The sequence below is a fragment of the Vipera ursinii genome (assembly GCF_947247035.1).
Source record: "Vipera ursinii genome assembly, chromosome: 1".
In the NCBI taxonomy this organism is placed as follows: domain Eukaryota; kingdom Metazoa; phylum Chordata; class Lepidosauria; order Squamata; family Viperidae; genus Vipera; species Vipera ursinii.
The window spans coordinates 202792469-202819580 of NC_139512.1; the positions used below are offsets into that span (position 1 = coordinate 202792469).

The window sequence follows — 27112 nt, forward strand, 5'->3', positions numbered from 1 at the left end:
CAGCCCTAAAACACTGAAGTATAGCAATAGCACTTACACTTATATACCGCCCTATTGTGCTTTACAGCACTCTCTGAGCAGTTTACAATGTCAGCATATTGCCCCCAACAATCTGGGTCCTCATCTTACAATGTTATCTACAATGAAACAAAATTTAGGACAGCCTACATACTGAGTAGCTGACAACAAACAAGCTGAACTTTTTAACAGAAATTATTGACATCCACCTCTTCTTTTTACCTTTCTTTTTCAAATCTTCATCTGGTTCATATATTTCAATTATCTGCATTGCTCTTTTAGGATCAAAGAACGGAAATAAAATTTCATTCAGCCGAGGATCTCGTTGATGCTAAGGTAAGAAAAAACAAGACTGATGAAAATTACTACATGCTGTTTTGCTTCTACAAATCTTTCATCGGTGCAAGTAATATTCAGGAGGGGCTTGCTTTTAAAGTCATTTAGACTTCTATTTTTTTTCTCGATCTTTTTCGAGCTCTATATTTTTACAAGTAAATTAATTTAATTTTATGTTCAGTATAATTCTGTGCTCTAATAGTATGTTAGTACAGATGATTACAATGGCTACAAATGTTCAAAAAAACAACAAATTATGCAGTGAGAATCATTTATCTGCATTACTGCCCATATCATAATGCATTAATGAAATATTCCCTAGTTCAACCTTGAACTAAAATGCTTTTGAAATTTCCATATGTGGGTAATTATGAGTTCAAAATATGACTATTCATATATGAAGAGGAAAAGTATAAAGAAAAGAAAATGAAACTGCACAGGACAGGAGGCAATGAATATTTAAAGAATTCTTGGCATTCAATAAATAGCTTCAGTTAATTTACTTCTAAATTAACCAACAAGCGAGCAAAAATTTGGAACTCTATCACAAACATTTATCACTTATGTCTGAATTTTTTAAAAATGGTAGGTATCCCTCTAAAGAGCATTCTTTTGTTAAAGATTTTACCCATTATTGTTTGAAATACCTGAGTCAAAATCAATTTCTATATTAGAGTAATTGTCAGATAATGGTTCCAATTACCGTATTTTCCGGCATATAAGACGACTTTTAAACCCCTGAAAATCTTCTCAAAAGTTGGGGGGTCGTCTTATACGCCGGGTCGTCTTATACGCTGGGAAAAAAAACATAAATCAGTCGAGTGTCCCCGTTCTTGCAAAGCAACTTCAAGCCTTAGTCCAGTCCCCCCTCCATCGTGACTCTCCCTTCCCACCCCCAAGAGCCTCTAAGCCCCTTCCCCTTGCAAACGCCAGACCCCGGGAGCGGCAGGAAGCCCCTCCCCCTCACCCAAGCGGCATCTGAGCATAAGCAGAGCGCGCCCTGCTACCCGCTATCTCTCCCAGCAGACGCCCGCATCCGGCCTCGCAACCAGCCGCAGAAGCCCGCACCCGGCTTTCCTTCCCCCCACCCGCACCCGGCTACCTGTTCCTGGGCCCTGGCCCTAGCCGCGGGCCAGCTCGCCAGCGACCAGGCCAACGGACTCCCGGCCGCAAGACGCTGCGCTTTGGGAGACACTCCCCGGCGGATCGGAGAGGGAGCGGCCGCCCGCCGCCAGGCAGTTTCAAGTTTGGGGGACTTCCGGCGGGCCAGGGAAGAGCGTGCCTGCCAGCCCGTTCCAGGTACTTCCAGGGACTTCCGGCGGGCCTGGCGCCCCTCTCGCCCGCAGACCACACAGCAGCCCTTGCCAGCCGGCCTCAGCATGGCCGCCCCAAGCCCGCCTCTCCAGCGCGTCTTCCGAGCCCACCTGGCTGACCGCCTCCTGGGCGGGGCTTGGCTCCAGACGCGCGGCTGCTCCGTCTGCAAATGTGCTCTCAAATGGGTGGGTGGAAGGAAAAGCCCCTTTGGACTTACATGCCAGTTGCCAAGTGTCCGACACAAGCCCGATTCAGCCCCGTCTGATGCAGGTGGTGCAAAGCCAGACTTTCGGCGGTCTGGGGAAGAGCGTGCCTGCCAGCCCGTTCCAGGAACTTCTGGGGACTTCCGGCGGGCCTGGCGCCCCTCTCGCCCGCAGACCACACAGCGGCCCTTGTGCATGGACTTCAAAAGGGGCTTTTCCTTCCACCCACCCATTTGAGAGCACATTTGCAGATGGAGCAGCAGCGCGTCTGGAGCCAAGCCCCGCCCAGGAGGCGGTCAGCCAGGTGGGCTCGGAAGACGTGCTGGAGAGGCGGGCTTGGGACGGCCATGCTGAGGCCGGCTGACGAGGGCCGCTGCATGGTCTGCGGGCAAGAGGGGCGCCAGGCCCGCCGGAAGTCCCCGGAAGTTCCTGGAACGGGCTGGCAGGCACGCTCTTCCCCAGCCCGCCGGAAGTCTGGCTTTGCACCATCTGCATCAGACGGGGCTGAATCGGGCTTGTGTCGGACACTTGGCAACTGGCATGTAAGTATTTTCCGGCGTATAAGATGAAAAAACTTAAAAATTGTCTTAAAAGTCGGGGGTCGTCTTATACGCCGGGTCGTCTTATACGCCGGAAAATACGGTACCTTTTGGAATTAGCACACTACTAGACAGCCGGTGACTTGCTGGGTCATCCTTTCAAAGATACAGTATTTCCTTACCAGATTTCCTCAATGCTTTCAACAATAACAGAACATCTAATCCACTGCCTTCATTGGAAAAATTGAGATACATTCAGACAGGTATCTGTCTTTAAAATAGCCCATGTTGAACCGTATAGCACAGTCAAACATCAGCACATGTTCTATGTTCTATGACATTTTGTATTATATCATAAACTGTTTTATAAAATATGTCAAAGTTCAGTTCCATGGGAGTCATGGCTCTCAGATTTGGACACATTCTATAAGTTAGCCCATCTGAGGTTCAAAAATTGTCGCCCTACGATGCATCATTTTGTCCACTTAAAAGTTATGGAAACAACTTTTGTTAGTACTATATAGATTGCCACCACTCTTATTCCTTCTTTGGTTTTAGTAATTAAAACAATCTAATAAGTCCTTGCTATATGTAGCATACTTAAATAAGACTAAAATATATAGTACAGCATTCATTGTAGTAATGAAATGCCTTCCATGCAATGAATATTTTATTGTCTCCATTTTACTGAATTCTAGCTCAGTTCATCATTCATCAGTTTAGGCCTTTCCTTTTGTTCCAAGTGGCATCTAAAGGGATCCAAACGGCCACGGCCCTATCAACATTTCATATAGCTCTAGATTTGGGTGTCCCCTCCGGTGTTTGGGACATGCAACTGAGTAACATGCTGGTTGATTGACTTTTTAAATTATTGTTTGTATTGGAGTGATTTTTGTGACCCTGGACATTTATTATTTGGATTTTTTTTCTTGTATTTTTTAATTTTTGTACACCCGCCCAGATTCATTGCCATGAGATAGGCAGATATGCATTTTGGATGGATGGGTGGGTGGATGGATGGAAGGAAGGAAGGAAGGAAGGAAGGAAGGAAGGAAGGAAGGAAGGAAGGAAGGAAGGAAGGAAGGAAGGAAGGCTGGAAGGAAGATAATATATCAGAACTTCAGACTGAAGCAGCTTCCTAAGTAATGAAATATGATCGGACTCAAAATTGTTCTTACCCACCTAGGCTTGCCTTAGGGCAGGGGTGTCAAACCCGATTGCATCGCAGGCTGTATCATGACATATTGGGACTTGCTTTGCCCTTACAGGGCCAGGGTGGATGTGGCCTGCATGGGCCACATCCAGCCCACAGGCCGCATGTTTTACATTCCTGCCTTGGGGAATTTCTAGACAGGATGAGAATTTCTTGTCTAGATTGGAAACAACTGTGGTTTTTTACACCTTTCTATAAATGCTTTCTTCAGCAACTGTAACTTTTGAGTTCGAAAGAGGAAGGGTGGCAAAAGTGGTCTCAGAAAGGACCCTCCCTGATTTCTGTGAGAGTAAAAATTACAGAAGGGAAGGCCTGGGTACAGCACGGAGACGGCATTGGTCGCGCTGGTGAATGATCTCTGGCGGGCTCGGGACAGGGGTTGTTCCTCTGTCCTAGTCCTATTAGACCTCTCAGCGGCTTTTGATACCATCGACCATGGTATCTTACTGCGGCGTCTCAGGGGGTTGGGAATGGGAGGCACCGTTTTACGGTGGTTCTCCTCCTACCTCCTGGGACGTTCGCAGTCGGTGTTGGCAGGAGGGCAGAGGTCGGCCTCGAGGCCTCTCATTTGTGGAGTTCCTCAAGGGTCGGTCCTCTCACCTCTCCTGTTCAACATCTATACGAAGCCACTGGGTGAGATCATTCGTGGTTTTGGGGTTGGGTATCATCAATATGCTGATGATACCCAGCTTTTCATCTCTACCCCAAACCACCCCAGTGATGCCCTTGATATGATGTCCTGTTGCCTGGAGGCGGTTCGGGTCTGGATGGGGAGGAACAGGCTTTGGCTCAACCCCGACAAGACCGAGTGGCTGTGTGTGCCGGCATCTTGGGAAATTCAGATTATTCCATCTCTAACCATGGGGGGTGAGATATTACCCCCCCCCGTAGATAGGGCTCGCAACTTGGGTGTCCTCCTAGACTCACAGCTCTCTTTGGAAGATCATATAGGAGCTGTGACTAGGGGGGCCTTCGCCCAGGTTCGCCTGGTGCGCCAGTTGTGGCCCTATCTGGACTGAGATGCCTTGCGTACAGTCACTCATGCGCTCGTGACCTCCCGTTTGGACTACTGCAATGCTCTCTACATGGGGCTGCCCTTGAGGACCACTCGGAGGCTTCAGCTGGTGCAGAATGCAGCTGCGCGAGTGGTGGTGGGGGTTTCCCTCTACTCCGCGAGCTGCATTGGCTTCCAGTTGCCCTCCGGGTAAGATTCAAGGTGCTGGTAATGACCTATAAAGCCCTAAATGGCATGGGTCCGGATTACTTACGGGAGCACCTGCTGCCGGCATCAACTTCCCTTCATCCAGTGCGCTCCCACAGAGAGGGCCTCCTTAGGGTGCCGTCGGTCAAAGAGTGTCGACTGGCGACCCCCAGGGGGAGGGCGTTCTCTGTGGGCACGCCAGACCTTTGGAACCGTTTACCGGTTGAGCTCCGGATGGCTCCCGACCTTCGCTCCTTCTGACGTGACCTAAAAACATACTTATTTGAACAAGCCAGCCTGGTCTGATGGGTTTGGGGTATTTTAATATTAACTGTATTAATTTTTATTGGAATTGGGCTGTATTATTTAATTCTTTTTTAACTTTTGTACATTGTATTTTTATTGTATTTGCCCTGTACACTGCCCTGAGTCCTTCGGGAGAAGGGCAGTATAGAAATTAAATTATTATTATTATTATTGTTTTCAGAAGTGTAAGATTCTGTTACTCTTGCAAATCTATTCTGTACCCTTATAATAAAGATAGAACCAGCACTCCTTCGTTGTGTTTCTGGTCCGTACCACCTCCACAAGGTTAACAGAAACTGAATTCTATTTACTTCTGCTCAGCCAAATCCTAATCAAACATACTCACAAACAAGTCCAATTCAATCGTTTCCTAAGATACTAGCCAAGCTTCAGATTAAAATGCTAACATGAAGTTGTACAGCATAAATGTATGTAGTAGAGTGGACTACAGTTCCTGCTTGATCTGCCATTATAAAAGGTATATATGCAAATGCATATATTCGCAAAATGCATATATGCAAAAATGCATATATGCAAAATAAATCCTTCTGTGCAGATAAGCCATTCGTAGGGGACTTAAAAATAAAAAAGTTTAAAGAAGGAACACAAAAAGTCCTGTGTTGTCAGACAGCACTTTTGGAGTTACCAATACGCTCCGAGGAACATCGGTAGCAATTTCTAAAATATTCTGGGCATTCTCTGTAATATCTAGCAATAACCAATGTAACGCATATGAATGACTTTTCTTTCTAGTGAACACATTCTTTGTCTGCTTCCCAACTATTAAAAATGCAGTTATATATTGCAAATCATAATCTCTTAATCTATGCTCCAAATATTGTAAGTGTACACCAGATGTACTGTTTTAATTTAATTTACTGTACTGGATAATTACACTAAAACTAGTCAGCTATATAATAGACAAGCTAAAACTAATGAAATATAAAAGCTGTTAGATGCATGCATTATTTAATGCAAGCATTATTGAAAAAGAGGATGCAACTTCACAATCCAACCACAAAATCCTATTCTTCAACATGTACAGTGAATAGCTTTGCAACATGTGTTTCAATACAATATCCAAAATCGATGGCAAAACCAACAAGATGGTTTCAGTACATATTAACAATCTACCTGCTCTTTACATTATATATGAAATCTTAATATAGTATTTCAAATTACCAATGCAGAATTCTAGAGAGAAGGAAGTTAGAATCTGAAGACTTAAAAACAATTCCCCCAAATTTCTGCTTCTCTTGGATTCTTATATTGTCATATTTGAACAAATCTTTCCACTCCTCAGAAATTGCATCAGTTCTGATGGATCAAATGAAAGGTCTGTGTAATCAGCAAGTTTCCCCAGCTACAGTTAGAATTTTTTTTTTGAGTTCTGCAACTCAGCAAGTGAGATATGAGAGGCTGACTTTTAATCATCATGCTAAGGAACAATGTGCTTAGCTTATTCCTGGCATAGCACGATATGCAAAATCATTTACTTCACTTAGTAATTGTGTCTACCCTTACATATTTGCAATTAAATAAATCTCTCTGAGTTGTTCAACAAACCATAATCATAAATCATGGCTAATATAATATGTGAACTAAGAATTGTAGTCATATCTCATAGCAATAGAAGATTGACCAGGCCCCTTCTTCATGCTTTTCAGAAATCCACTCTGAAAGATAGTGACCATCTTTATATTTACGGTAATGAATTTCATAGGTCGATATATGTTTTCTTTTGCCAATGCTAATGACCAGCCTGCTTAAAAATATGAATTTATGAATTTCAGTTCCTGATGATCCATTCCTAAAATTGCTAGTAAGGAACTCATACAAAGACAAATAAATTAGATCATTCCTTAATGAAAATTCTGCAACTGGGACAAAGCTGCACTTAAAATGTGAGAAGCCGAAGTGTTATCTTCCATTTTCCTATCAGAATGCAAAAGCTGATATAATAGGATAGCAAATTCACCTCTAGTGAAAACAGCCAATTTTAGTGGCATATTTGTAGAGGTAATTCTTGTTTAGCAACCACAACTGGGACCAGCAACTTGGTAGTTGAGTGAAGCAGTTGCTAAGTGAAACTGCAAATTGTGATCTTATTTCAGCTTTCCTTTGCTTTATAGACCTACAAAGATTGCAATGTGAGGTATGGTTGTAAAATTACTTTTTCATCACTGCCATAAATGTAAACAGTTGCTGGATGAGTGGCTAATATAAAGCAAAAGGAAAATTTAAACAATACTAAAAAAAGGTAAAGGTAAAGTTTTCCCCGCACATGTGTGCTAGTCGTTTCAGACTCCAGGGGCCGGTGCTCATCTCCATTTCAAAGCCGAAGAGCCAGCGCTTGTCCGAGGACGTCTCCGTGGTCATGTGGACGGCATGACTAGACGCCAAAGGCACATGGAACGCTGTTACCTTCCCACCGTAGTGGTCCCTATTTTTCTACTTGCATTTCGAACTGCTAGGTTGGCAGAAGCTGGGACGAGTAACAGGCGCTCACTCTGCTACGCAGCACTCGGGATTCGACCCGCCAAACTGCCGGCCTTCTGATCGACAAGCTCAGCATCTTAACCCACTGAGCCACCGCGTCCCTTTTAAACAATACTAGTGAGAGCAAAATAGAATTCTCTGCTACTTAGAAGTCTTCTGGAGCTTTAACGTTCTCTTTCTCAGGGTAAGTATTTTATAAAAATGCAAAACATTGAAATGAGTATTTTGGAAGAATTAAAAGAAATTTGCTGCTGAAGTTTTTCCAAATCTGAGCCTGGGAGAGACTTCTATGCCTCAAGCAAGAGTGTGTGGGCTCTTCAGAGTAATTCCATGACAGTGAAAAATAAGATTGACTACATCAGAATTGCATTATAAACTGGCTTATTGTGAAATAATTCTTTTTCTCTCTCATGGACTTGGAAAGGATAACAAACAGGTGGAACACATTTGTCAGCAGGGGCATGAATCCTGCCTTGCTGCTGATGATTTTTTTAAATTTTGCCCCAGGAAAAAAACCTTAAGGAGGCCTATTTTGGCCTACTTTGCATTGCCAAGGAGCACTGAAGAAATGTCTAACAACTGGTTCACACATATTATTCAAAATACGAACAATATTGCTTGTACAACCTATGGGACTAAATAATGAAATGCTGAATGCCAACTGTTTAATAAAAAGAATTTTTTAAAACTTACCGCAAAGAATTCTCCATTGAGCATCTAATTTAAAAAATACTGTGTATTTTGGTAATGCATCGAAAGAATATCTAACATCTAAAGAACTTGATACCACTGACATACCACCTACTATACAAATGCAAGCATTCTGAAGACAGCCAGGTCACATGTAAACCTTAGGGGAAAAAATCAGTCGAAATGAAACATTTTAGTTACTGATCAGAGAAGCCCAATTTCCCTGCCACCACCTCCTCAATATTTAGAAGGAATGTCTTTCTAAAAATTCCTAAAAATAAAAAGATTTCAGATCATTTGGTTAAAACAACATACAGAATAGAAACAAAACAACCACACACAGATCATCTACATAACACAGCAAATAATCAGTGCAAGCAAGTTGCAAAGCCAACACAAAGAGAACGGGAGAATGCATCAGGTTGGAGCTGATTTTTGCACCTGCAGCCTTGCCGAAATGGAAAGACCAGCAGAGCAGAAGCACAGCGAATGATAGCACGGATCATGCAATGATACGACCGGGAGAAGCAAGCCACTGCAGACAGACTTGTAAGGTAGTTAATGTATGAAAAAGCTTACTTCATTTAGAAAGCTCACTAACTGGTCTACCGTTAAATAATCTGTTTTGTCTCCATTGCTGAAAAGAAATGTATTAGAAAAATGTAAGTTTTCATGTAAGATCCTACAGCAGGTATGATTTACATGTTGACATATCTTTTATATTCTCAATATTGATCTAATATTCTTTAACACACCTAAGCTGCATTTTCAAAATGAACACTAATAAGTGATATTGACTATGCTTGCTACAAAACAGCTCCTTGTCTCTATCCCCCCCCATTTAACAGATTAAAGAAAGAAGCAATTCAACATGTAAGTCTTCCACATTAAAAACTTAGTGCACGAAACCTCAGATGTTAAGACTTTCTTAACCTAGTTAGTTCATATATTGTGTTAATCACCTTATAATAGCAAGTTAATATTATAGGTTAGTAAAGCCAATTTAAAAACAGAAAAGGTTTCTTTAAATCAAAAGGTCCTGAAAACCTGAATCTGAACATTAAACTGAGTTAAACCTTTGGAGAAGAATTTTGACTTCTAATAGGAACACTGCATGACCTAGCGCTATCTTCAGATTAAGTAACATTAAAATTAAATTCATTATGTAGAGTAATGGCCAACTTACATTTTTCTAAACAGCTCTTCTATATCAGTACGAGGACATATCTTCTGGGTCAGTTCATAAAACTTCTCAAAAGTAAAAGCTGAAGGCTCTATTTCATCATTCTGAAAATAAAATAAAATCTAATATGTACCAGGTTGTATAAGCACTGACTTAGCAATGGAAGAATTTACAATATGTTCATTATAAATGGAAGCAAATCATTTAATGTTGACTAAAAAATCTGGAAATAATTCTTTATAACAACAATAATGTACATTATTTTATGTGTATGGGTGTGTCAGACTCAATTTCATTGAGGGCCGCATCAGCATTGCGGTTGCCCTCAGGGGGGTGGGTGGGGGTGGCCTGGGTTGGCGTGGCCTACTGGGTGGGCATGGTTAAAGTGTGTATGGTCTATTGGGTGGGCATGGCCAGCTCTACATCGTTTGCATCAAGGGTGCCTAAGGGTGCCTATGGGCAGGAGTGGGACAGATCTGAGGGTCTCTGGCAGGAGGAGGGTCTCTGGGCCAGGGCTAAGGCAGTGGGGGCCGTTCCCTCACTGTTTCCAGGATGGCTTCGCGGGCCACATGAAACCACTTCGCGGGCCGAATCTGGCCCCCCGGGCCTTGTGTTTGACATGTCTGGTATATAGCCTATTGCATTAAAATATTCTAATTATAATTAGCATAAAAGTTATCAACGGACAAACTGCTAATGAATTATTTCTGAAGTGTTATTGAATAATCAACTGCAACGATTAACTGTTTTAGGCTCATGATACCCATCTTGAAACCCTTAATTCGTGAAAATTAAATTTAAATACCTTTCCGCTGGGAAGACCCAATTCTTTAAGTGCCTGAAATATCACTTTTTCAGTTTTACCTGACGCAAACGTTCTGGTAATGCTAGAGGGGAAAAAAAGAAGAGGATTAAATTACTTCAAACCTTTGGCAATCTCATAATCAGAGCTGCAACACATGTCCTCTACTGAGATGACAATAGTTCATTAATGACTTTCTATACGGACATTGTAAAGTATCTCTTCAAGAATATTACAGTCTTATTTGGCTAAATAAACAATTCCATCATTCCATTACCATACATCTAATGTAGTTTTCAGTGAGTGTGAAACCAGGGATAATAATGAGGGAAGATATTAATATAGAAAACTATACCTATTTAGGTTAGATACAATAAGGGATTAAATCCAAAGATGTTATAGAAATTTAAAGTTTAAAGAAAGATTATAATTTGAACTTTGTTTCCCATATGGAGTTTCATAGTGGAGTTCCTCTTTTAGCAGTTGAAGGCTGGGAGATTGAATTTTGCCACTTACCCTTCTGAAAGAAGGCTGAAAAACAAAACTTTCAAGCATCTTTAATGATTTTTTTTTTGTTAATTATTCCACATTTTAGTTTTAGTATAAATGAAATGTTTCCTTTTGTTGTTGTTTTCTTAATCTTTGTTGACATCTGCTGCCATAGCATGTTCTTTGTTTTTGTGTTTTGATGTTTTCATACATTCTTCACCTCACTAGAGAAATCCCCGCTGATCAAGAATTGTATCGTGAACACAGGGATGTCATATATAGCGTTATTAGTCAATCATTGCAAAAATGGGTGCGAGCTAAAAAAACCTTCTCACATCATGTTCTAAAAGTAACCCTTGGCTAATCTCACTTCAAATTTCTTTCACCGCGAATGAACACTTTCTCAACTTTTTCTGAAGTCAACTTTGAATTGTAAAGAGATTTTTACAGTCATCCTTAATCTCTATATAGTTTGGAACTTGTTCTCCTTTTTATACACCCTAGAACAGGGGTCGGCAACCTAAAAAAGAAAAAGAGCCACTGGGAACCGGTTCCATCACAAATTAAAAAAAGAGGGAGCCGCGTGCGTGTGTCCATGCACGCGCATGCGCAAAAAGGTTTTTTGCGCATGCGCGGACGCACGCGGCTGCCATTTTTAAAAAAATGAGATGGAACCGGTTCCCGGTTGCCCGATGGCGACGGCCCGTCTGCAAAGCTGCCGCTTTCGGCAGCTTTGCAGACGGGCCGTGGCAGCTTCCGCAAAGAGCGGCGCCCCTGCCCATTCCGAGAGGTGCGCGCGCACCTCTCCGAACGACCGGAGGTGCGCGCGTACCTCCGCGCGAATGGGCAGCGGTGCCGCTCTTTCAGGAAGCCCGCCGCGGCCCGTCTGTGAAGCTGCCGAAAGCGGCAGCTTAGCAAACGGGCCGCGGCAGCTTCCGCAAAGAGCGGCACCCCTGCCCATTCCGAGAGGTGCGCGCGCACCTCTCCGAACGACCGGAGTTGCGCGCGCACCTCCCCAAACCTTTGGGGAGGTGCGCGCGTACCTCCGTGCGAAGGGGCAGCAGCGCCGCTCTTTCAGGAAGCTGCCGAAAGCGAAGGGGCAGCGGCGCCGCTCTTTCAGGAAGCTGCCGAAAGCGGCAGCTTCCTGAAAGAGCGGCACCGCTGCCCGTTCGCGCGGAGGTACGCGCGCACCTCCCCAAAGGTTTGGGGAGGTGCGCGCGCACCTCCGGTCGTTCAGAGAGGTGCGCGCGCACCTCTCGGAATGGGCAGGGGCGCCGCTCTTTGCGGAAGCTGCCGCGGCCCGTCTGCTAAGCTGCCGCTTTCGGCAGCTTCACAGACGGGCCGAGGCGGGCTTCCTGAAAGAGCGGCACCACTGCCCATTCGCGCGGAGGTACGCGCGCACCTCTCCAAAGGTTTGGGGTTGTGCGCGCGCACCTCCGCCCATTCGGGGAGGTGCGCGTGCACCTCTCCAAACGGGCGGTGCCACTCTCCATTTGGAGAGGTGCGCGCGCACCACTGCCCGTTGGAAGAGGTGCGCGCGCACCGGGCGGCTGGGAGCCGCAAGAGACGGCTCAAAGAGCCGCATGCGGCTCCGGAGCCGCAGGTTGCCGACCTGTGCCCTAGAATAAAGAGATAATGTAGTCCACTGATGCTGAATATGTGGTCTAATGATTATTAATTCTTTGCTTTAGCTTTATTATATTCGTGGGACAGAGCCTGGCTCTGAGCAAAAGTGGTCAATATACCGTATTTTCCGGCGTATAAGACGACTGGGCGTATAAGACAACCCCCTACATTTCCTGTTAAATTATAGGGTTTGGGCTATACTCGCCGTATAAGACTACCCCTCTTCCAATGCACACTAAATAAAAATTTAAAAACATCAGATTTGATTTTAATATGGTAATTTTAATTCAAATGCTTATGACATGCAGGTGCTTAGTAGGAAAACTGTCACTTATAAACATAAGGCTGTTTGTCATCAAACATGTAAACATAAAACAGTGCAAGTGGATTAAACAATAATAATAATAATAATAATAATAATAATATAATAATAATAATAATAATAATAATAATAATAATAATAATAATAATAATAAGTTGGAGGGGACCTTGGAGGTCATCTAGTCCAACCCCCTGCTAAGGCAGGAAACCCTATAAACCCTGTAAAAAATCACAGACTGCAGCTTCTTCTCCAATTGGTCCTGCTTTCCCTGCGCAGACTAAATGGGAGATCCGCTCCAGGTTTTCCAGCCAGCCCTGTCCCTAAATTTTCAGCACCCGGCGTATAAGACGACCCCTGACTTTTGAGAAGATTTTCATGGGTTAAAAAGTAGTCTTATACGCCAGAAAATACAGTTCTGCTATTCCTTCTATATTTTCGCACTAAAAGATCAACCAGCACTTTTTGGCACCCTAACCCTCAGAAAAATTCCAGGTCAAAAGATCTGTATTTAGGTATAGCAGTAGTACATCACTAGGATAGTGTGTGATTTTTTCCCCAGCATGTACAATAATATGCTACTATGCTGCAGAATAATCTTCCCTTCAGAATAGTTTTCAGCCTGTAACTTAATGTATCTGGTGAGCTACAACTTGGAGAAAGTTGAAAAAGATTTATAACATATTGTGTCTGGAATATTTAAGAACTGACTACACTATATAGCTGCGACATCATTGAACTGAATAGCAAACATCATGAGCACTCTGCATTTATACAATTTACAGCTAAATTGCACTATTTGTCTTTTTTTAGATCAAAGATTATCTAAACTGGTACAGCTGCTGCTGCAGCAGCAAGATTTAGAGAACCGCAGGTTACCACCATTATTATAAATCTATAATTATTGCAGTAATTTCTATAATTATCTGTGGCAAATTAAATAATAACCTGAGCAAACACTTCAGATAACTCCTTTGAGTCATAATTTTAACAATTTGCAGTGCTTAACTCTATAAAAGGGGTAAGCATCTGGATGCTATTTGGATGCTATATAGTATCTAAGCCAGCATGGAAAATAAAAAGGGATGTGAGACTTGCAGTTTAAACATTTGGAAGAACTTGGTGACCTATTCTGAATATTCAAGATTAATAATTTCTTAATTCTACCAAATTGTTTTAGAGGGCTAAATGGTTATGTTATTTCTATTAAATTTCAATTCTATCCCCCAAATAATGGAGGTTTCTCTAGCAGGATTATACAGTATCTGCACTGTTTATTTCACTATTGACTTGAGAACAATGTTTAATCAGGAAAGAAAGTCAAAGGCTTCTAAAAATACTGTTAAACAGATTCCTAAACTACTTTGATTGCTTCTAATGGACTTTCTAACTTGTGTTTGTTATTCATTTTAATTTCACAACCATGCAATCCCTGCATAACCCCACGCTTGAAGCTTACAATATACTTACCTTCTAACTGGAATTTTGCCATTAGTATTAGTCAGAAATGCCAATTTCATCCAGCTAGAAGGGGGAAAAAACAATTAGACTTTTCCCCCCAGAAAATCCAATAAAAGCTCAGTTTATAAGATGAAATGTGGAAAGAGAATAAGACAAAAGCTATCCCTGGGATCTTTTATTATAAAGTATAAAAGTGGGGCTTTAAAAGTTCACGTAGTTTACATATGGAGTTATGTAAGAGCTGAGTCAAATGTTCAAATGTTAACCTTCTTGTATCCTTGCATTTTATAAAAGACAAATTACTACTTCTCGCCCACAAGACTAACTACAACTCTTTCATACTATCTGTAAAGAAGCCTTAAAGGGGGCTTGAAGATGAGATGCAGCTTTTTCAAACTTGGGCCAAAAAACGTCACACTAATTAAAGTCAGTTGCAGCTGAGGCACGACTCTATTTTACAATGAACCTTGGGCTTCTAAAACTGGGATAAATAATGTTTAAGGGGCCACAAGTCACTCTGTCTCTTAGCCTTCTTGTTGGGGAAGGAGGCCATGCAGTGATATCATGATACCAATGAAAGTAACAGGGCTGAAATTTTCCGCCTATTTTTAAAATACAAACTGCTGCCATTTTGACCCATAACACTACCCTTTAAATCCCCCCCAGCCTTAAAAATTCACTGCTAAATGTTATTGCCATTTCTGGTCATTTTTCAAGGGTTGGGTGGGCAGTTTTTTAAAAAAGAGAATAGAAAAGTTTTGCTTCACAGAGGCTTCTCATTCTTGTTTCTACCCTTAAATTTCATTTGCTGGGGTGGGTGGGTGATGAACACCAGAAAACCACTTTTGAAGATTGTGCTTCCTGGCTCTGCATGTTTGTAACATGTCCTTGTGATATTGGAGGACACTAATTGAAGTGGAGAGCCACAAGCAGCCTATTTCTAAAAGTTCTAATTGAATCAAAATGCTCCAAACTTGGATACAGGTAAAATCTTAGCAACATAAATACACACACAAGTAGGAAAAAGAGGGAAACGATTTCCTCTGACTCCTATCATTCTTTTATTATACCTTCTTTAATGCTTTCCTGTACAGTCATGATACAATGAACGCAATTTAATACGCATTAAATATTTAATTCAGCAGTAGTGGATGAGAAGCTTCAGTTGAAATGTTTTTAGCATCCAGGAAATAAGGCAACTACTGAAGCACTTTTAATAAGATTTGTCTGAATATCTGTATGTTACATATTATGAGTGAGAAGAGGCAATGCTGGCTATTGCGTACATATTCTTGCTCTCCAGAGAGCAAATATGTTAGCTTTTTCCATGTTCCTTGAGCAATGTGAGTAATGTGAGATATGCTTAAGTCCTTTGAATGAAGACAGGCAGTAATTTCTGCACTCTGGAAAGCTTTGCTGAAAGGGTGCTAAAAGTTACAGGAAGTTAAAGGGTGATGTAAGGGGGGGGACTGCTAGTGTGCCTGCGTATTCAATACTTACTTCAACTTACTTTTACAATTTGTTTTTCAGATATATTCTACAATAATCCCTATCATCCACAGCAGAGATGCTCGGTGGCAAGTCATTCAGCCTAACATTTTGGAATGTAGAGACAGTCATGATGTTGGAACCACATGCGGCTTGATTAACTCCCCCAAGGGTTCTTCTTACATCAGACAAAAATATTCTGTTGTGTAGTGGGTTCTGGAGAGCAGGAAGGACACCAAGACGATGAGTACAGCATAGCAGCTCTTTATTAGGTGAAGGGACTGTACTGGGGGATAGGGGCTACCTGCACTCTTTATATACCTGGCCAGTACCTGGCCAGGTACTCAACCAACCAATCAGTTTGAACCTCTGTTTCCCGCCAAAACAGTTATAGTTCAACGCCTCCTGGTTGTTACTCTTATACACAGCTTTAGGTGTTGCAATAAAGCTTAATACATAACATATTCCAAGTAGTTTCAGAGTGAATAGAGGGCTGAAAGAGTGAGTAAAGAGGTTCCTGAACCTCTTTCTCAGTTGCTTCTTCCCTAAATGTCTTTTAAAGACTATTATGTATCCTGAGGTGCTTTTTCAAAAGGCAATTGTTGTTGTTGTTGTTTTTCTCCTCATCCAAGAAGCTTCTTCAGTTCTGGATGAGAAATGAAACGTCAAGGAAAAAAACAAAGAAATGTCCAGTTGCTTTTTGAAAAAAAGACTTTTGGGACAACCATGATCTGGATGACTGTGAATTTCTATAGACATTAAGGAATTGTACCTTCTACTGCTTGGAGAGCAACAACAGTTTCTGAGGGGAAATACCATTTAAGCAAAGTGGGAAGGACTACTACAGGAATCTTTTCAAACTTGTTGCTGCTAAATCTTTTAGGATTCCTTTTGAAGAAATGGAAAAGAGGGTTTACAAAGTGAGGAGCGTATAAACGTACATGATAATCTGAGCAAGGTAGGAAGATTACACTAAATTATTTGGTCTCAGCTGCATTTTCCTAATGTTTCAGAATATTCTGTGGGAAATCTCATCGAGAAAAGAATAATTCAGCTCTGGATCCATAGGAAATAAAAACATCTGTATGTAAGTGGGCAGCAGATCTCCCTCCTGAACAAAGAAAAGTTCAGGCAAGGCTAATAATTACAACTGCCTCTCTCAACAGATCGTAAAATCCAGCACTAAACGCCCTCAACTCCTGAATGTGTGTTTGACTTTGGGAACATAATTTTATTTGTGGGGGGAAATGTGAACAATAACCTAATATCATATTTCTCATGGATGTTTGAGTTGTTGGGGAATGTCTTCTGCAGCTTATCCAGATATTTATTTCTTGTTGTGCCGAATAAGGAAAGTCAGTTTGTTCTAAACGCACATCAAGGAACATGCAGAAGAGACAAAACTGTAATTGATGAGGTGAGGGGGGAGGAAGCTTACTGTTTCTTGAGGCATGTCGTGGGACAGACATTGTTGGCTCTGAAGTTACCTATAACTGATCTGAGTCCATCAACCCATTGCTGAAAGACAAAAAGATAAAACAAATATCGAGATCACAGTGACCACTCAATCAACCAAATTCAAAAGCACTTTTTTTAACTACAGAAACCTCTTCAAGTAACATGTTAGAATAATTAGTAGTGCTTGTAATAGCAACTCTAGACTTATTTGGAAGATTTTTCAAGTATTCAATGCACATCAAACAATACACAATCTTCTCACAATACACACATATCCCACATAACATGCCGCAGAAAGGAAAATGATTGGGAAAGGGGATATGACTTACTTCAGAGAGTTCACAATATTCACAATCACGTTTCCCAGAACAATTATCACATTTGGAATAAATATTACAACTGTGATGCCTCAACAAGGGAAAAAATCCAGTGGTTAAAATGCTGGCCTTGAAACCAGGGGACTGAGTTCTAGCCTTGCCTCATCCATGAACGCCAGTTGGGTAACTTCAAGCCAGTCACTCTCTTTCAGCCCAACCCGCCTCACAGGGTTGTTGTTGTGGGGAAATAGGAGGAGGAAGGAATATTAAGTCTGTTTGCCACCTTGGGTTTCTTATAAAGAAATAAAGCAGGATAAAAATCTAATAAATAGAGATTTGATAGTTTTCTTTATTCTTTTGTAAACAAAATATGCTATAACTAAAGTATTACATCTTAAAATCAACAAATCAACTAATTGTTTTATTAATCTTTTCATTAATAATCCATTCAAATACCCAAGTACTTCCTTCACCTGTTGTTGATACCTTTTGTACATAATTAAGCAAATTTATTTATGATACTATTAGCTGAATTGAAGGCAATTGTAAAGGAATATTCTGCTATATACTGCTCCCTTCCTTTATTTTTCATCTCTATAAAATAGTGCTCCCTTCCTCTTTTTACCTGTATAAAAGATTTTCTGATTTACTTAAAAGTCTTTTATTGAGCAAATTGTAGTTCCTGTTTGGATACTATCTACAAACTCTATACCCCTTCTTTCAAATTTTGTACACTATGAATCAGAAGTGCACATAGCTCCATCTGAATTTAGTAGCAATCAATGGGCAGTCCAAAGATACGCTATGAGCACAGAGCCTTGCCAGGTTGGTGTAAATTAAACTGGTATAAGCAAGGTTACTTTATATAATTACAATAGATGTAACATAATTAATAAAGTTGGTAATCCGGTTACCAAGGAGGAAGAAAGAGAAGAAAGAATGAGATTTATTGACTGGTTTCTCCATTCCAAACTTTGGATACATCTAAAATTATAAATCATTTTTAATGCACAAATAGCTCATTTTTATGAAGAGATCGAGTTTGCATTCACTACCAACTGCAGAATCCTGTGATCGTGTGATAGCAGTTTGCAAGATCAGCCAGTTTCTGACAAGGAACATCAATTGGGAAAGCCAGATTCATGTGAAAACCATATGATTTGCTTAACAACTGCAGTAAAAGTGGACACAAAATCAGATCAGCCATGACAACTCACAACTGCATCATTTAGTAACTGAAATTCTGGCCCCAACTGTAGTCATAAATTAAGAACTAACTGTATGGGCAAAAGATCAATGACAGTTTTATCAGTAGGCATTTGGCACCATTTTTGCTGGAACTTCCATGTATCTAATATCTAATAATTGTCCCCCTCCCAGATGTTTGATGGCATTCAGAGTTAACTATCTTAACTAATAAATATTTACAAACTAGTATTTATACCCTAATTTCTATTCAGTCAAATAAGATAACAATTCTCTCTTTCTCTGGTCTTCTCCTATTGAATAAAGTTTGTTTTATACAGATAGCTTCTCTTCTTTAAATCATTATACTGAATTCGTATATTTGAAGTACAAATACAAAATTATGAAAATAATCTCCCATTATGAAAAGCTAGGGCTTTTTGCAGCATATGAAAGATTAAAATGTATTAAAATGTATATGTAATCAAGATGGACAGTGATTAATATTTATATGTTACTTATACGTAAGGGTGTAGGTTTATACATATGTTGTTTATGTAAATGTGTGTTATGTATGCGTATACTTTCAGAGCAAGCAACTAAATTTCATTTTTTATGTGTGCCATTGTGCCCACAGTAAAAAATGACAATAAAGGTTATCTATCTATCTATCTATCTATCTATCTATCTATCTATCTATCTATCTATCTATCTATCCAAAGTAAAAACAAGTAGCCTTTCATGTTTTAAAAATGAAAGATTTAAATACTTCCACAGTTGCACCACTAGGTGTCAGCAGAGGTTCAGAATATAATACAGTTGCAGAATGGACCAGAAATTGGGGAAGAAAAAAATATGTTGATATTTCTCTAAGATAATATTGCAACTTTCTTGATTTTAAGCAGAGAAATTGTGGAGATCTGGTCATTACAGAAGTGGCACATGAAGAAGTAAGGAATTCTGAATCCGCAGTTTATAGTATCAATCGATTTAGTATCTACCATTATTGTAGTGACTCTATATCTCTTTCCAAAATTAATAGTATATAAAAACTGATGTCCCCCATGATCAAGCTCTGAATGCGTAGAATGTCTAAAAAAGTGAGCAAAGAGAGTAATAATTATAATCCCATTTTTATATTATCCTACCGTTTCTGCAAGGACTTCTCCAGCCACACACATTTCATGCCATAACCTATAAATACCACAGAGTACAATCTTTGTCTGTCTAACAATCCAAAATAAGATCTCTCCAAGCTTACATACACACTTTACCCAATGGCTTTATGCATTTATGGCATAATTAATGCCATCATCTGGGGATATAAACCAGGATTTGACTCTATCCCACTTCACCTCAGACTGTAAACAAAACCGTTTCCTTCCAGTTGATTACCTTCTCTATGAGCTGCAGAAATTTTACACAGTTCAAACAAATATACATCTGTTTTACAGATAAATACCATTTTTTCTTCAGAAAAGTAGGATGAAGTGCATCACAAACAGGAGCAGCAGCACTTATTGTTATTTGTTTATTATATTTCTATATCACCCGTCTCAGTTAAGTGGAGTAGGAGGCTTACAATAAAAAATATACATAGTATAAAAGCATAGGATAAGGATAAAATTAAAAACAAAATTTAAAAGGTAGGGATACAGCAGTTAAAAATTTAACAAGGTGAAGAGAACACCCTCACGAAACCAACCATCCCAAGTGATATCACATATCACTTTTTGGCCTCCATGCCAAATAGTAGAATTAGTTCTTTTGGAAGGTCAGGGGGGAAAAGGGAGTGGGTTGCCTTATCTCTGGGGTTAAAGTGTTACAGAAGGTGGGGGTAATGGCAAAGAAGGGTCTCTTCCTGGCTGCCACCAGTCAACACAATCCTTTCAGCAGTTCCAAGAGGTATTCCACACCCATTTGCACTCTGATTCAAGTGATCCTGAGGGCACAGATTAAACCCCCAAATGGCCTCACCGGCTCTGAGAGAGAGTGCTAACAGCCAGATAATTGCAAAGAAATACAACCCTTCCACCACCATCCCCCAGTGCTGTCAGAACTATCCTTCCATCCCCCCTTCATCACAACTGATGAAGCTTCTTGGATGAGAAGCAAAACCTCTTCATCTTCTTCCTCAAAAAACAACAAATAGTCCAGTTGCCTTTTGAAAAAAAGTACCTTTGAAATCCATCAGTAAAAATTCTTTAACCCATGGGATCCACAACATACTCTCCTTGCCTGATCAGGCTGGGATGGGAAGATATAATTGGGACAAGACATTACATTACAACTTCAGTTTTTTACCTTCTCACTTCCTATCTACAGCATTCTGATTTCACAGTTTTGAAAATCTTTTCTTCAGTGTATCTTGTATCTACTATCATTAAGTTTATTACCTGCGCTTGTCTTATAAAGAAAACAAATGATTATCACTCCCAAAAGATTAATAATCATCTAGACCAGGGGTAGGCAACCTTGGCTCTTTTATGATCGTGGACTTCAACATGGCTGGCTCAGGAATTCGGGGAGTTGAAGTCATAAATGAGCCAAGGTAGCCTACCCCGATCTAGACCCAAGCAAATGTGGCATCTTCGCTGTGCTCTAGTCCTATAAATTTTTACTTTATTTTCTCAGGTTATAAACAACCTTTGTTCAGCAACAGTGGATTTGGAGGACAAACGATCTAACTCAAAAACATTTACAGTCATAAATTTCTCCACAACTACTGGATATACAGTATATGAAGATATAGTGTGAGTATATTTTCTAGTAAGACTGCAACAATTGTCTACTTTGGCAACCTTTTTCCTTACATTATCTTTTTTTTTAAAAAAAAAATTGTCCACTCCTTTGTTCTAAGCATGTCACCTCCTCCTTCCCATCCAAACGGTAATCTGAGTTTTCAGGGACAGAATAAGCATATTTAAAAGCAGCTTCAGTTTCAATCTTGTGAATTGTGCCATAGGTGTGCATCAATATTTTGGATGCTCTCTGTACTTTCTGTGCAGAAATATACTCTGACAAATAATTCACACCAATGTAGAATGATTGTCCAAAGCCTTCTCGATCTAACATGATGGGTAATGTTAAGGGTGGTATCACACATTTGTGGGGGGGAGAAACATGAATGTGAAAATACAATTTCAAATTAATGATTCCTGAAAAGTCTAGGAGAGCAGAATGAGAGACATAAAGCAAGGAAACAGGAAGTGTTTGACATAGTCAATATGACAAAAGGACACCCTAGTATTCTGGAACAGATGTAGCTAAAATATGTAAGAAGAGCCTATCAGAAAACAGAAACTCCGTGTGCCAGGTAGAGAGAAGAATGTTACTTTATACCCACATTCTCAGCTTGACTACCATTTATCCCACACAGTTAAAGACTTTGTTTCATAGGATGTAGGAGTACCTGAATCTTCAAAATTCATTAACTCACTATCCTGAAATCCAAATCAAGGCCACAGAAGGCTATTTCTTTACTGGAAAAATCTCTGGAAGGACAGGCTCTGCTTTTGCATTTGCCTTTATTCTCTGTTCTGTGGGGAAATATACCCTCAGGCAGAATTTAGCAACTGCCAGGTTTTTCAAATCCGAGTTTAATATTCAACGCTTGTCCTTGAATTATGCAATTCTTATATTTCTGCATAAATGCTATTGTCTAAAGTCCTTGTTTTATTATTGGGAAATTTATACTGGATAAATTGTAAGCCAACAATATCTGAAGGACCACGTGCTTCTCAATCTGTTACAAAATATTATTTTTTACATATAAAGATCAATGAAAACAGAGCTGGAAGGGACCCTGGAGGTCTTCTAGTCCAATCCCCTGCTCAAGTAGGAGACTCTGTACCATTTCAGACAAGTGGCTGTCCAGTCTCTTCTTAAAAACCTCTAGTGATGAAGCACCCACAACTTCTGGAGGCAAGCTGTTCCACTGGTTAATTGTCCACACTGTTAGGAAGTTTCTCCTTAATTCCAGGTTGCTTCTCTCCTTGATATCTTTCCATCCATTGTTTCTTGTCCCTCCCTCTGGTGCTTTGGAAAATAAGTTGACCCCCTCTTCTTCGTGGCAGCCCCTCAAATACTTGAATACTGGAAAACAACACTACTATGCAGCTATCCTTTAAAAGAACAAAAACTGGAGCTCCTTATAAATAAACAACACTTGCTATACCTTAAAGTCTATAAATAAATTCTTGATAACAATATATTCTTATCTTCTTATTTGTGTTAACTGAGAAAATGTAATACTGCGTATTAAATGTTAATCATTGTTTTGTAAAAGCTTCTTTGGTTTAAGATGCTATTAAATTATCACGGACATTAAATTAAGCTTCTCTTTCTTCTGGCAGATTATCTGCGCTTACTCAAAGGTCCCTGAAGTAGCATCTTCTTGAAAATATAATCTTTCCACTTCATGCAGAGCAGCCATAGTGTTTCTTCTAATACTAGAGCAGTTCTGGGAAAAGTGCTTTGGGATCTAATAAAATTAGAGTATCACCTGATCCACCCCAGACATGTTTCTGAAATATCTGACTTCCCCCTTTTCATAAATGAAGAAGGAAAACAGCAGCTGTAAAAATTGCTCTGCCACTCAGCAAATACCTCTGTAACATGGATAAGCAGTTGAGACACAGACACAAACACACATTTTCAAGGACCCTTAAACGTGCAATAGAGTGGCTGAATTTTGTTTAGTTACTTCCATTAATCAAATATCAGACAGTTCATCCTTCCTTACTGTACAGCCCTTCCCACCATTAAACACAATATTTTTTTAGGGAAAAGTGAAGATTATGATCTTGCGTATAAATTTGAAGTCAGACCTCATCACGTCTAGTTCGAAGGGTTACAGATGACATCTCTCACTGCAGTGTAATTGCTTATCACACATCTACACACTTCCTAATTGTTGCGCTAACGTTTTTCCCATACAGAAGAAACACCCAAATAATTTGAAAACCAGTACACCAATTCAGTTGAGGGATTAGCTCATTTTTGCCACTGATGTCAAAAGATCTGGGTTTAGATTAATATTTGCCAACCTTCTTAAAGAATAATAGGGATTTACATGGAACAATCATGCCACAAAACACCAAAGCTATGTTTAGCGGCAGTACCTTAGCGTCTTCAGTGCTTTCTGCTACAATGTATGTGAAGTTGATGTTCACCAGATCAGTGCCACTACAGACACAAATTATTCGTCCTTCAAGTTCGTTTTCTGCTTTACTGACAGCCTCAAGAGCAGCTAATATTTTTGGATCCTGTTGAACAAAATTAATTGCTTGAAAGAAACCACCATGGATTAAAAAACAAAACAAAAACATATCGCTCACTTTCACCTATAAGCATTTCTTATTCATATTTACCTTCTTTATATTTTTGTCATTATTCCAAGCATATGTTTAGAAGTATTTAATTTTCTACTTAGGGAGCTGATAATAGTATACACAGATCGTATTCACATTAGGTAACTGATGGTTTATTTAAAATTCTGCCTATGAACTAGTAACAAGAATTCTTGGGTTTTGAGTGCAGTGAAACCTTACCCAAATGAAATACTCCGATAATAGTTATTGGGGAGAAAAAAAAGTGTACCTTAGGATACTCTTCCCCAACTGGCACCTTCTAGATATGCTGCAACTCTCAGAATTTCCACAGACAGCATATAGTCCCAAAATATCTAAGAGACACCAATCTGGGGAAAATATACTAGGAATACATCAGTGGCTTCCATTCGTTATTCAAAAGTCTCTTTCAGATCATGGGACCTCTTTTAAATAAGTCCTTATAAAGGACTTACAAAAGACTGACTTAAAAAGCTCATCCTGGAGGTACATGCTTCATATTTAGCATTCAAGTAAAGTTTTATTTCCACTCTAGTTTGCTTAAGCAAATGAAATGGAGGGTGGGAAGGACTGCTTCAGAGAGCAATTTTTTTGTCTGGGGGCATTGTTGATTTTCAAGTAACATTAAATTTAGCTTTCACAAAATGTTTTGTATTTACAGGAAAAAATCATCACGCACAGCCATTACAGGATTTAGGTTAAATTCTTAGAAGTTTGGTGTAGTGGTGAAGGTGCTGGCCTAGAAACCAGGAGACTGTGAGTTCTAGTCCCACCTTAGGCATGAAAGTTTGGTGGGTGAATTTTATCCAGTCACTCAGATCTATGGGTGTAATACAGGGGTCTTCAAAGTTGGCTGCTTCAAGACTTGTAGACTTCAATTCCCAGAATTCTGCAGCTAGCAATGCTGGCTGATGAATTCTGGGAGATGAAGTCCACAAGTCTTAAAGCGGCCATGTTTGGTGACCCCTGGTGTAATCCTTTGTAGGTAAGCACTTCTAAATTATCTGATCCTCACCTAAAATTAGTTTCTACAGCCCAGTTTTTCAAAATTAAAAATTCATTGTCCCTTAAGGTACAAAGACTTCAGAAGTTCTTGAACTGAAGAAAGTTTCCATTCCTGGGCCTCAAGCCAATGGTAATTGTTTAAAACAATACTTTAAAACAAAACCACAGAAATACCTTTGGTATTGCTCCAAAACGAATGCTGTTGATCAGGGAACATTCTAAAACTTGCCCTTCCTGGAAAAGAAAGGAACAGTATAAATGCCAAGCAGCCAATGTGATGTATCTTGAAATAAAAAATACAACAACAGCTAAGCGTTCAAAAATACACAATCTTAATTAATACCAGGCAGTATACATTATATTAATGTCAGTAAAAACAGACATGGGAACCTGTGCTCTCTAGAATTTGTCAGACTCTAAATGCCATCATGTCTGGCCATGGTGGATGAGGTGTGTTGGGGGGGGGAGTGCATAGGACCACGACACAGCAATCACTCCTGCTGTAATGATATGTGGGAATGACTTTGGGAGACCTGGAGAAGAGATGTTGCCTAAGGAGCAGTCAGATAAGAGGGAGCATAGCTCACAGCTGCATAATGGGCAAAGCAAGAGGCCCAGGAGGTACACTCCCGAAGTTATCGGGCTGTAAAGGTGATGGTGCAAGAACTGTATTTTCAGATTAAAAGGTCCTGTTCGTTCTGCTTTCAACAAAGCAGAATTAGTTTACTTGGTCTTATTTCCTGTCTGGTCTACCTGGTAAGGCTGACCTCTGTGTAAAGGTGGGGAATGTTTTGCCCTTCAGAGGGTCTTCCAGGAACCTTATTCCACAGAGCTAATGGTGAGATGGTGGAGTTCAATAATACCTGGCCAAGGTTTCAGACTGTTACATCATTACCTCCAAAGAAAATAAATTCAGCAACTATTTGCTTCATTCACACTCATCCCTCTCCTAACTTCCTGCACCCAACTACACAGCATGTGGGCGAAATCAATGTTGAATTGTTAGATCAAAGGGAACAAAAATGAGTTGTTGCTATACAGGTACAAATCTGAGGCAAGTAGAGAATGGCTAGAAGATATAGAACAAGATTTGCAAGTACACACACACACACACACACACACACACACACACCCCTTCCATCCACAAACATATGATTCCATCCCCTCTCCTCCCCTTTTCACTATTAAGGAAAGAAACATGGGATGGAACTAAATTATTGGCAGAAAATTATTTTCTTCTCTTCAAACTAACATTACAATCTTTGGAATATTTATTCATCTTTATACTTTTAATAAGTGTGCTTAGGGGCTTTATCTAGTGTAGTCAGGGCTTTTTTCATCATAGAACGCCCAGAACAGAGTTCCGGCACCTTTTTTTGGATGGAACCTTGTAGGGTAGGCAAGGCAGGTTGTATGACATGTGTGAGTTCTGGCACCTTTTTCTTTTACAAAAAAAGAACTGAGTGTAGTGTTCTCTAGTTGTTCAGTTTCAATTCTCATAATCCCCCTAACAGCAATGCAACAGTAATAGGATATAATGGGAGCTGTCTCAACAAATTACAGGGTAGCAGATTTGCAAATCTTTATATTTAGCAATATAATCTAAGGCCCTAATATTTGGACACAGTGCCTCCCACTAGAACAACTAGAATTGTACCTTATGCTTGTTAGAGGAGGCAAAAAAAAATCATGAGATCATTGTAAATTTTACCTTTCCTTCACTTTTCCATGATAGAAAAAAGCCAAATTCATCAACTTTAAACAGGCAGCCTGGCTCAAAAACAGAAGATTCCTGTTGAAAGAGAAATCCAACATATTCAGGTCTGCAAGGAAGAATTTAAAACCCAAATTATCCACTTTTTTTTAAAAAAAAATCAGAAACAAAATATGTTAAATGAATTAATAACCAAAGCAGCAAAGTGATCTTGTAGAAATGTTACTTGCATTTATATTAAAGCACTGCATCCTGCTGGAAAAGTTTATCTGCATATTTCTAATACCAGCTAGATATTTTTATATTTGGAATGGGGAAGTAAATACTGAAGCATATTTTTCTAAGCAAAAGATCATTCAGCAAGCTACTTACATTTTATTGTTGTATGCTACAAT

General features: G+C 40.0%; 1 protein-coding gene across 4 annotated transcripts in view; it reads right to left on the bottom strand.

Moving 5' to 3' along the window:
- Window positions 1-27112, bottom strand: part of PLCB4 (phospholipase C beta 4) — a 200674-nt gene that overhangs the window by 66151 nt on the left and 107411 nt on the right. For all 4 annotated transcript variants that reach the window (XM_083348195.1, XM_083348194.1, XM_083348196.1 and 1 more), the window contains 9 exons: window positions 26715-26795; window positions 25178-25237; window positions 23771-23914; window positions 17126-17205; window positions 14209-14262; window positions 10308-10389; window positions 9506-9606; window positions 8899-8956; window positions 241-349 (listed from right to left, as the gene is read on the bottom strand). In XM_083348195.1, the coding sequence (XP_083204321.1) occupies window positions 241-349; window positions 8899-8956; window positions 9506-9606; window positions 10308-10389; window positions 14209-14262; window positions 17126-17205; window positions 23771-23914; window positions 25178-25237; window positions 26715-26795 (769 nt within the window). The remainder of the gene's footprint in view (window positions 1-240; window positions 350-8898; window positions 8957-9505; window positions 9607-10307; window positions 10390-14208; window positions 14263-17125; window positions 17206-23770; window positions 23915-25177; window positions 25238-26714; window positions 26796-27112) is intronic.